The 12,085-nt window shown below is 38.3% G+C and overlaps 2 protein-coding genes across 2 annotated transcripts in view; one reads left to right on the forward strand and one right to left on the reverse strand.

The window, feature by feature from the left end:
* TG (thyroglobulin) overlaps positions 1-12,085 on the reverse strand; it is a 385,510-nt gene that overhangs the window by 123,544 nt on the left and 249,881 nt on the right.
* Positions 1-12,085, forward strand: part of SLA (Src like adaptor) — a 60,559-nt gene that overhangs the window by 35,943 nt on the left and 12,531 nt on the right. The window contains exons 3-6 of the mRNA XM_036741541.1: positions 419-518; positions 1,422-1,508; positions 4,085-4,188; positions 9,083-9,214. Coding sequence (XP_036597436.1) covers positions 419-518; positions 1,422-1,508; positions 4,085-4,188; positions 9,083-9,214 — 423 coding nt within the window. The remainder of the gene's footprint in view (positions 1-418; positions 519-1,421; positions 1,509-4,084; positions 4,189-9,082; positions 9,215-12,085) is intronic.

Here is a 12,085-nt window from a genome sequence, read left to right on the forward strand (position 1 = left end):
TCAATACCAAGAAACTCTTCCATTCTCTGGAACTTTCAGGCCATTCTGTGACTGTAAAGATGAGATCGGTTGTTAGAATCTAATTTACTGAGGCTATTTCATGCCATTCTTGTGGTAGATGTAAGCTTCTTAAGGACAGGGACTGTGCTTTCACACAGTGGCTCAATGAATGTAGGAATTTTTTAAAAAATTGTTTATTTTGTTTCAATTTTTGTTTTTGGATCCCCAACTCCCTGTGCAGAAGCTCTTAAGAAGCTAATAAAAGATTATTGGATTGGATTGGTTCAGTCTGTACTGTTACATTTCAATTTTGTACTTCTCCCAATATCAAATACATAACAAGACCATTAATAAAGTTTTGTTGAATTGAATGAATGGGTAGATGAGCCTTTTAAAAACAACTTTTGTTTTGCCCTAGGACTAGACAATGACTTCCTTGCTGTTTTGTGCGATTATCCATCTCCTGACATCAGCCCACCTATATTCCGCCGAGGAGAGAAACTGCGTGTCATTTCAGAGTAAGTTTCCTTCCCAAGAACTACCAGCTACTCTGAAAATAATAACTCCCATTCCTAAAGCATTTTAAAGCATATAAAGCTTCTCACAGCAGCCCTCTGATCTTGCCAATAAAATGAGCATGATTCCTATTACGCCGATGAAGAAATTGAGGCAAATAGGTGTGAATTGTTGATAGCCACATAGCTAGGGAGTTACAGAACTGACTGATCTGAATCCAGGCTTCCTGAATCAAAATTCAGCATTATTTCTCCAGCACCACGTTACCCTTCTTTAGGCTGAAATAAAATAGAATGACCAAATTACGGGGAGAAAGCAGAGCCTTTGGCCGAGCTCCCTGTTCAACCAATGGGCTCAACACTATTGGTGAGAAGGGAAGGAGCAAATCCCACCTTAGCAATATCACAAAATCGCTGAAACTGCAGAGTAGGAAGGAACCTCAGCAGTCACCTAGTCCAACCGTTGTTTCCAAAAGTATCTCATCTATGAGGTACCCAGCAAGTGCCTATTGATTGACCGATGGGCTACATTTGATCATCTTTGAGGTTTCTTTCAACTCTAGGAAGCCATGATTCTATGGTAGGAGTTGAGAAGCAGTGTTCCATAATGGAGAGAGTGCTAGGTTAGGAATCAGGAAGATCTGGGTTCAAATCCTGCCTCAGATACTCACTAGTCTATGACTATTAGCAAGTCACTGAACTCTCTGATGCCCTAAAATGGGAATAGCAATAATTATACCTGTAGCACCTAGCTTACAGGGTTGTGAAGACTAAATTAGATCATTTTTGTGAAGCACTGGGCAAAATTTAAAGCATCTTGTAGATATCTATTATGATTATTCCCTGTCATTTCCTAGAAACATGATCTTCCGTAGACTAAATTTGATTATGTTGCTATTTGTACAGTGAAGGAGGCTGGTGGAGAGCGATTTCCCTCAGTACTGGTCGAGAAAGTTATATCCCTGGAATGTGTGTGGCCAAAGTTTACCATGGGTGAGTAAACTTCCTAAATTCTACCAACCCAGCTCACAGTCACGATGCAGTTTTGTTTTGTTTTAGTTTATAGGGACTTTAGAGGAAATGATGTGCTCTAAAAATCAATTACATATCTAGAATTTAGAATTATACAGCAGCAAACACACCCAGATTACACGGCTGCAATCCTCTATCTTCTGACCAGGCAAATGATAGTCTGGGAATGGACAATAACATGGGATGGAAAATAAAACAAGGTAGAATCTGCAGCCTATACTTTTTCTGCTAGGTGGTTGTCCTATTGGATAGAGCTCTGGGTAGAGCTCTGGGTCTGGTGTCAGGAGGCCCTGAGTACAAACGTGGCCCTTGCGAGCTGTGTGACCTTGGACAAATCACTTAACCTCTGTTTGCTTAGTTTCCTCACCTGTAAAATGGGGATAATAATACCATCTACCTCCCAGGAATGTTGTGAGGCTCAAATAAGATAATATATATGAAGGACTTAGAACAGTGCCTGGTACATAGTAGATGCTATTTAAATGCTAGCTGCTATTATTATTATTATTATTATTATTATTATTATACCATTTCCATGGGTTCATAATTTGCTTCTGGTGGTAGCTTCCTAGACTCTGAGAAAGAATACAGAGTAGTAGGAACAATGTGAAATTGTAGGATTTCCAAGATCCCTATACTTACATTTCATCAGGCCTTCATGGAGGAGAGAAGTAAGGACAAGGGAGAGGAGAAAGGAGAGAAGAAAGGAAAGAAAGAAGGAAAAAGGAAAAAGAAAGGAAGGAAGGAGGGAAGGAAAAGAAAGAAAGAGGGAAGGAAGGAGGGAGGAAGAAAGGAAGAAAGAAAGAAAGAAAGAAAGAAAGAAAGAAAGAAAGAAAGAAAGAAAGAAAGAGAGAAAGAAAGAAAGAAAAGAGAAGGGAAGGGAAGAGAAAGAAGGAAAGGAAGGAAAAGAAAAAGCAAAGTGAGAGAATGTTTGTTTGCTGGTTTCCAAAAGCACTGCATTTACATTTAGAGAAGATCCTGGCAACCTGAATTGCCTGCTGCCATGGAGATCTCATAAGATGATGTCTAAAAAGGTCTTACATTTCTCTGAAGAGTGTAGCTAGATACATCTTTAGTAATGATTATTCAGTTCAATTTAATTCAGTAGCTTTCTATTTGGCATCTATTCATGCATGTATTTTTCTGCTAAGCTAAGTTATGAATAATTGCATTACATGTCTGTCTGTATGTACGCATCTATGAATATATGTGTGTATTATATGCTTACCAAAAGGTGGATTGCCTTTCGGTGATGAGCTTCCCCCAATTTAACTAGTCTGAACTTCGGATGATAGATACATAAAGTCTGTTCCTGGACTTATACTTGAGAACCTATCCTCTACCAGTATGGTATATGAGAATCCAAAGTAACTTCCATGCCACTGTGAAGCCTTAAAGGAGAATTACTCGTGTAGGATAGACAAAGAGTTATGTCCTTCATCAGCATTTTCCTTTGATGCTTCAGATATGAAGTGAAAATATGTATTTACATGTTTATGAAATACTGTGTTGTACCTTTTTATTGCACATTATAACACAAAGCCCTTGCTAACAATGTGTTATCAAGTATGTGTCTGAGCCATTTCTGCTAAATAAAAAACAACCATTTGAATTCAGCGTGTGAAATGTTGGTGCTCAGGTGACTGCTGCTAAAAGTAGTTAAAGAGAGGTTGTCTTAAGCAAGTTAAAGGCTCTACCTACAATCTAGTTTATAGGAAAATGAAATTGCTAAATCACAGCTTTATGGGTCCTACTCGACTGGCTAAATGATCCATATATTTCTTATACAGGAATGAGAAAGAAGACAGTGTGATATGGTGGAAAGAACCCTGGCTGGGTTCAAGTCCTGCCTGTGATACTTGCTACCGGTGCGACCTTGAGCAAGTCATGTATTCTCTCTGAGCCTCAGTTTCTTCATCAGTAAAATGAGGGGAATAGATCAGATGGCTTGTGAGGTCCTTTCCAGCTCTAGAACTATGATCAAGGGGAGAAGATCATAACAATAGTGATGATAACTTATATTTCTATAATATGTTAAAGTTTACAAAGTGTTTTGGTCTTTGGGAATCAGGGAGCATCCATCAGTTAACCTTTGCCATTTGTAAAATTATAAAATTCACTCCTTCTGAATCTGTAGATTCTAACTTTTTGATAATTTTGTCTTAGACTCAATTGATTTTGACTTTTAGGTTCTAGGGATGAGTGATGTGAGTGGTTTTGTTGTTCGGTCACTTCATTCATGTCTGACTCTTCATAAACCCATATATTTTTTTTTCTGCAAAGATACTGGAATGGCTTGCTATTTCCTTCTGCAGTTCATTTTACAGATGAGGAAACCGAGGCAAACAGGGTTAAGTGACTTGTCTGGAGTGACACAGCTAGTAATTCTTTTAGGGCAGATTTGAATTCAGGTCTTCCTGACTCCAGGCCTGGGGCTCTATCCATTGTGCCACCTTGCTATTCTGATGTGAGGGTGGAGGGAGCTTGAATGTATAAAGAATGAGAAGGATTTTAATGGAACCTTTCTTGTTTTCCAGTTGGCTCTTTGAAGGATTAGGAAGAGACAAGGCTGAAGAACTTTTACTGCTACCTGACACAAAAATAGGCTCCTTCATGATCAGAGAAAGTGAAACTAAGAAAGGTAAGGAAGACCAAAGGGTGCTTTTTTTCCATGCTGTTATCATATTTTTTATAAGTTTCTTTCCCGCTTGACTCATTATGGTCCTTCATTGTCCCATCCTCCTACACCTTTGGAAACCATATCCAGAGCTGGTAAGCTAATGAGCAACCTACACACTGCCTAAAGTAGCTGGCTGCACATGAAAGCAACGAGAACTGGAAATAGAGAGATCAGAGTGGTAAACAAGATGGTGAGAAGAAACAGAGCCATACAATGCTGGTTCTAAAAGAGACTTTAGAATATAGAACGTTAGAGCCAGAAGAAACCTCAGACCAGAGAATGCCAGCACTACAAGGACCTTGGAATATACAAAGTAAGAACTGGATGGGATCTAACACCATAGAGTATTAGAACATAGACATCAAAATGTCAGAAGAAGAAGAAGCCACAGAATGTCACAGAAGAAGACACAGAATGTTAGCATTGGAGGAGGCCTTAGAATATAGACTGTTAGAACATGGGATCAGAAGTGGGGAAAAAGCTGCGATTAGGTCAGTCTTAGGGGAATATACCAAGCAAGCTGATCATTTCTGGCTTTGTACATCATTATTATTCTTACATATGCTAATGACCAGTTGGTAAGGGTGAAGATAGAGATAGCAGGATCTTGAAAAAAAGGATTATAGTGCTATATGCATGAGAGAAGGCCTCACATTAATTATGCAAAGCAGAGAAAACCAGGAAGCTCTGTTTTAGAATATGTTTTCTATGCAATTATTTGTAACTGGAGAAAAAAGAAAGGAACTCTAGGATTTTAGAGTCAAGAAAAAAGATTTTAAGGGGTCAAGTATTCCAGGGGCATGCTGGTAAATGTTTAACAACTAGTCACACAACATATGATTCAGTTCAATCTTCAATACTAACATTTTCTCCAACATTTTCCTAAATCTAGAAAATCAGTAAAACAATAAATCAAGCCTTGATTTGTAGCATTTCTGGATTTCTGATGTGTAAATACTCACACTGAATTAAAAATTTGGCTCTTGTGAGCCAGTTATAGCTGGCTCTTGTACATCATTGAAGTGCCTTCTCACCTCTAATTTTACAAATGTGAAAAGTGAGGCACCGATAAATGAAGTGACTTGCCGAAGGTCACACTGGTGGCAGAGCTAGGATTCAAATGTAAGGCTTCAGACTCCACATTCAGTGTATTATACCATGGAGTCTTGCCATGGGACTTCCTTCTGATTGGGGAATGGATTAGATTTTTTGCTGTGGACTCTTCTAACTCTCCAATTCTGTGATTCTATGAGATAAGAAACCTAGGTTAAAATTCTGCCTTATATAAGGCATGACAAGCATCCTAACAGCTCAGTGCCTCAGTTTCCTCAACTGAATGGTAGAAAATATAGAAAGTGTTTCTTTTTAAAGGAAAGTGCTTTGTAAACCTTTAAGTATTATATAAGTGTGAGTTATTATCGTTAATAGTAGGTGCTTAATAATTTCATTTATTTATTCATTTTCTAACAGAATATTGAGTATGTATGATGTTCAAGAAATAAACTATACTAGATAGGCACTGATTAATCATACAGAAGATAAATTATCAAGTCTAAAAGGCCAAAATAATATTGCTTCCAAAGATCTAAATCTGCCGAGTATGGCAATATAAAAAAAAACTCCAAAATGAAAAATCTAAACTAAAACAAAAGTAAAACTGCTAATGGAAATCCCAAAGGAGTCACAAAACTCTGGTGCCCTAACTTTCATTAATTATTTCCACATCAGCATGCTTGCCCCACCTGTGCTAAAAATAAAGTTCATCAGCTCTGCATGCAATGAAGCAGTCCCCAGAGAAGTAGGCTCAGGTCCTCTGGGTACGTATGCAAAATTTCTCATGTATTTTCCACTTGTCACCCCTGGCTGCTTACAGTACGTGAGCTTTCAGGTCCTGTTGATGTTCTGGGAAAATACATGCTAGGTTTTATAAAGTGGTGCTTGGGCAAAAATTAGTGACAGATGATGTAACTAGGCTTACACAGAATCATCGATATAAACACTTCTAGCTGTGCAGGACCTCAGAAAAGGAACATTCTCATTTTACAGATGAGGAATCTTAGGTTTGGGAGGTCCCAGTGTCAGAGAGGATCATGGGATTTAGCCCTAACAGGAATCGTAGTCTTTCCCCTTGTTTTGTAGATTCGGAACAACTTCAAGATCCTACTGTCCCCTAACTCTCTTATCAAAATCAACACAGAGCATCTGTTGATGTCCATTTTCAATACCATTCTTAAAATTAAAAACATCATCAATGACAACAAATAAATGAGGAAAACCAAATCCTCGACTAACCTCAGTCAGTAACAACCTTCTCGTCTTGGACCTGACAAAATATTTGTTTTTTCTCCTCTCTGGCACATTTGGTATATATTGTAGACATTTGCACTTGGGTCTCTTCCTTGAACATATCTGTAAGTCTCATAAGAGTCCGGACTGGAATTTATCAGATCTTTTCCTCCTCCCTTGCACCTGCCAAAGCACTCTGCACAAAAGATGTTTTTGCTGACGTTATGAGGTCACTGTTTTTTTTTTTACTATGGTGATTATGGTTTCAAACAAGAGACGAACCTTTTCCAGGCTCTTTTTGTTTTCCTCATTTTGTCAAAGTAAACAGCAAAATGGACCCCAAATGGATAATTGTTAGCAAGAGTGTCATGGGATCATCAATTTAGAACTCAAGTCAAGTGCTTAGCACCATGTTTGGCACATAGTAGGTGTTCAATAAATATTTATTGACTCACTGACTCTCACAGTGGCTTTGCTTTTCAAAATTATTTAAAATTAACTTAATTTAAAATTAATTAAAATGTGTTAAAATAAAATCTAATAAATAAAAACAATAAGAATAAATCCAAACATTATTTCATTAGTATCTATCAACTTCTCAGAAGCAGAACATGTACAAAATAAGATAATAGAGTGGTTGGTCATCTAGAGAAGAGGCCATGGGACTTGTTTAGGTTTGAGTGATAAATTCCAGTTCCACCTGGTTGTTGAATGTCTTGGCTCTCTGGCAAGGTAGCTGTAATGTATTCATAGTTTGTTTCACTATCTGTTGCTAGATGTTGCTATCATGCTTGCTGCCATATTACCTAGGTGCCCAGCAAAAAGTAAAGCTAAATCTAGGCACAGAGGCACAAGGTAAAGCATTCTTTTTAGATGTGGCTGATGTGTTGATTAAAGAAAAAAAAGCATTTGCTTGACTGTACTTAATCTGCTACAAGGGAAAATTTTATTGGGTGCAGGGCTTGTGACGAGGGAGGGGAGTCATTTGGAAATGACACTGATGTAAATAAAATAAAAGAGCACCAACAAAGTTCTCAAAAAAGAAAAAGTAAAGCTAAAGTTAAAATATGAGAAGTCTTAAGTAAGAAATGGGAAGAAGTGGTGGGAGGTCCCACCAACGTTAACTTAGAGAGGAAGCTGTGTAGTAATAGGAACTGCACTTGGAGTCAACAGGGCTGAGTCTAGGTCCTGACTCTGACTTCTTTGAGCTCAGTTTCTTCATTTCTAAAATTAGGAAGTTAGACTAGGTGAACTCTGATAGCTCTGTCTGCTCTAACATGCTGTATCTGTGCTTTTGTGAATTTGAGTTCTGAAGAAATGGTGACATATCCAAGGTTACATGACTAGAGTTGGGACCCAAGTGCAGGTCTCTTGACTCCAAGTCAATGGCTCCTTCCACATGGCCTCAACCTGAGGTTGAAAGAGGTGGGGTAGGAAGAGGCAGTGGTCTCTATCACAGAGATCTTTAAGCCCAAGCTGGATAACTTATTGGGACATTGCAAGGAAAGATTCCTGCTTCACATAGGAGGTGGACTAAAATAAGTGGTGACAAATTCAAATATAAAGAGGGGCTATTAAGCCATTCATAGGGATCCCTGCAGGTCACATATTGACTTAGAAACATCATACATTAATATCATCCATGTTTTAGCATAGTCTTATTTTTTGTTAACTATTTCTCAATTATATTTTAATTTGGTTCTGGCCATGGCATGTTTGACACTTCTGGGCTTAAAGAGATCTGAGGTTCTTTTCCACTCTGAAATTGTGGGGTTCTAAATAGGACACAGCTTGCCATTTCACTCCCCCTCTCAACTGTGAATATTAGAGGGAAACATCATATGGACAAGGTAAGTGTGGTGCCAGCAGAGTTGGTGATCTACCAGGGTAAGGCTTCAAGTTAGACTATTAGACAGCAATCTAATGGGTGGACCCCTTCGAACATAAATCAAATCTGCTCAAAAACAAAAAAAAGAAGGAAAGAAAGAAGAAAGGAAGAAAAGAAAAGAAAGAGAGAAGAGAAAGAAAGAAGGAAAGGAAGGAAGGAAGAAAGAAAGAAAAGAAGGAAGGAAAAAAGGAAGGAAGGAAGGAAGAAAGGAAGGAATGAAGGAATGGAGGGAGGAAGGAAGGAAAGAAGGGGAAAGGAAAGAAAGAAAAAAGAAAAGAAAGAAGGAAGAAAGGAAGGAAAGAAAGAAAGAAGAAAAGAAGAGGGAATGTTGCATGTGCTGGTCTCAAAACCCAAAGAAAAGTTGGTTCTTTCTCCTACACGAACTTAACCCTAATTAATATCACAAACAGCCATTTATCTCAGTGGAAGAATTCAGGCCCTACATACAGTCTTAGATCACTGCCAGATGTGCTTAAATGGCCATAAGTAACCAGCATTGGGTACCAACTGTTGGGAAGGTTCAGATTTCACTACGTAAAAACTCACCACGATCCAGAAATATATCTTTGAATAGTTCAGAAAAAAATCTAAACCATCAGTCTAAGATGAAACAATTTACTTGTCTTTTCTCTTGAATGAAAACAAGTTAAATACAACTGTTTTTTCCTCCCATCTCTCCAGGTTTTTATTCATTATCGGTGAGACACAGACAAGTGAAGCATTATCGCATATTCCGTCTACCCAACAATTGGTATTATATTTCTCCAAGACTCACCTTCCAGTGCCTGGAAGACCTAGTGAATCACTATTCTGGTAAGACAATCCATTAAGTTACTGGTGACAAGTTTTGCATCTGTAACCTGACCACATTTGTTAGGAGCAGAATTCATTGAGGTTACTGATCATTTCAATGAATACCTCTCAGTTTGTTCTTGTTCTTTTCCCTTCCTTCTGATATCCTATTCTTCACCTCCTACTCCATCACTCAAAGTTCTGATGCCCAAGGTTCTGGCTGCCTATCCCATACCTTCTTCTAAATACCAATGACTAAATCTACTCCATTTATATCAATTTACAAGAAGCCTATCCTCACAGCCATGCTGTGAGATATGGAAGATGAATATGAGTAGACTCATTTTACGGGTGAGGAAATTTAGACACAGAGAAGAGAAATAAAGGGAAATAAATAAGAAAGCCATAAATAGGTATTGCAAAGGTCTAGAATAGAACCCTACTCTTCCAAACTCATGAAGCCTGACATTCTTCATATTCTTACAATGATATGGTCCTTTATACATTTGTGAGCACCTTCTTCCAGGCAACTTTGAGTTAGATAATGCAATATGGTTATCCACATTTTATAGCTGGGGGAACTGAGGCTCAGAGAGATGAAGAGACTTTCTCATAGTTATTAAGTTAATAAACGGCAGAGCCAAGACTCCAACCTAGGTTTCCTGAATTGGAACTCAATGCTCTTGCAGTGACTTATTTTAGGATTTAGTGAAAGACCAATCCAACTAATCTGTAGAAGCTATTCATTCATTCAACATTAATTAAGCACTGACTATATGCAGAGAACTTTGATAGGCAGAGATAAAAAGTTTTGGAGAGATAGAAAGGATATATTACTCTAAGGAAAATATAAAGTTTAGATAGGACTAGAACCTCCCCACTTAGAGACAATAGTTTGGTGGGCAGTATATATATACACAAGTGTCTAATACACAGTATTAAAAAGTTAAGTGACAAAGATCCAAGAAACATGTGATGTCAGAAAGCTTATGCTACCCAGGAGCATCAGGCAAGACTTCCAAGAGGAGGTGGTGTTTGAGTTGGGCTTTTAAGGATGCTGGAGTTAAAAATGTTCTATTGATGAGCATTTCTGTACTCACCTGAGACCTTCACTTTGGGTATGTATACCCTAAGCCATAATATAGAGACCATGTGGCATAGTAGAAAGTACTTGTTATCTGGACTAAGAATCAGAACTCATATCTTGACTCTACCATTTTCCTATCTGTGTGACCTTGAGTTAATTTCTTCTCTCTGAGACTCAGTTCCCTGGTCTGTGAAATAAACAAATTTGCTCAGGAATCAATTTCATGATTTCTCAAAGAGGAAAATACTTTATAATATTGGAGCTGGAAGGATCCTTGGAGATCATACAATATTATGGAAAAGAGAATAGACAGTTCTTTAATTAAAAAGGCTTGAAAAGACAAAAGCAATTATTGATCTATAAGGCTGCTTCCTCATCACTATAAAATATTTGTGAGAGTGGCCTACACAAATGATAAGGGTCCACTTGATGAAAGCATGAGAAGTGAGCTCAGGCAGGATTATGAGTATGATTCCCTGTATCAGTGTATCTTTAAGTGGTCAAATAACTGCCTGAGAAGTATATTAAAGGAGACATAGTAGTGTCCAGAAAATGGATATTAGCCTTGTTATACTATACCCTGGGTCTAACCACATCTGGAGTACTGAATTCATTTCTGGGAACCCCTATTGTAGGAAGAAAATTGGTAGACTTGAGTATGTCAATCAAATGAGATAATGAGTAAGTGCTTTGCAAACCTGAACAGTGTATACAAATGTTAGCTATTAGTATGACAAGGGAGAAATGCCTGGAATGGTGAGGGAATTAGAAACCATTCCATTGAAGGATTAATTATCTTTGGGGAGTGCCATGATAGTATTTTCAGGTATTTGAAATGTTGACATGTGGAAGGGTGAGTAGGCTTGTTTTCCTTGGCATCCAATAAGAGAATATAAATACTAAGCAATTTTAGGAAAGAGGGAGCCCTAATAACTGGAAAGAGGAGGAAGTAGCACCTGAGCTGAGACAACAATAAAAGCAAAAATGGAAGCCAAGGCTGAAATTCTTTAGAGGCAGGCTTCAGACTGACAATGACAAAAAAACATAGGAACAATTACAGTTATCTGGAATGGGCTGCCTCAAGAGGTGGAGCATTGAAGCTCCAAGTAGAGTTGAGCTCTAAGTGGAGCATTGAAGGTCTTCCACTGGAGGCTGGTTGACCACTTCCCAGGAATGTTGTAGAATGGACTCCTGTGTGTTTTATGGGCTAGATATTTCAGGTCCCTTTCAACTCTAGGATTCTATAATTTCATGAAGATGATACTCTAGCCTGACCAGATCGTGCCTAAGGACCCTCCTTTGGCAATGCCTTCACGGTTTACACTGGAAGGTTAGAAAGTTTTAGGTTAACTGACAAAGCCTCCCCAACTCTAACTATGTACAAAATAGCAATTCTCAAAGACCATCTACTAAATCACAGAGGGGCTGTGATCGTTGTCAGTGTTGGAAATAGCAACCCTGATGAGGTCTCAGGGGGAAGGGTTGGACTTTACTGCATCTTCTTCTTCCTGATTGAAATGTCCTTATTAATTCTTTAAGTAAGACTCCCAAGGTTCTATAATTTTATTGCTGTGTATACCCTGTCTAATGATGCAATCATAATCTCTCTCTAATTTGGAAGTTGGTTCTTGAGAGTTGCTGTAGAAGGAAAATTTATTATCCTGTGAAAATACTGATAATGTGCTTCTTGGAGCATAGAGAGGCTGGTCCTCCAACTTCCAACAACTGACACACAATCTGTCACTGTGGAGTTTCTGTATGGTGCAGTAGAGTATAGGATTTAAAGGCCTGCATTCTAATCTTGC

The sequence above is a fragment of the Trichosurus vulpecula genome, chromosome 1 (assembly GCF_011100635.1).
Source record: "Trichosurus vulpecula isolate mTriVul1 chromosome 1, mTriVul1.pri, whole genome shotgun sequence".
NCBI classification, from domain to species: Eukaryota; Metazoa; Chordata; class Mammalia; order Diprotodontia; family Phalangeridae; genus Trichosurus; species Trichosurus vulpecula.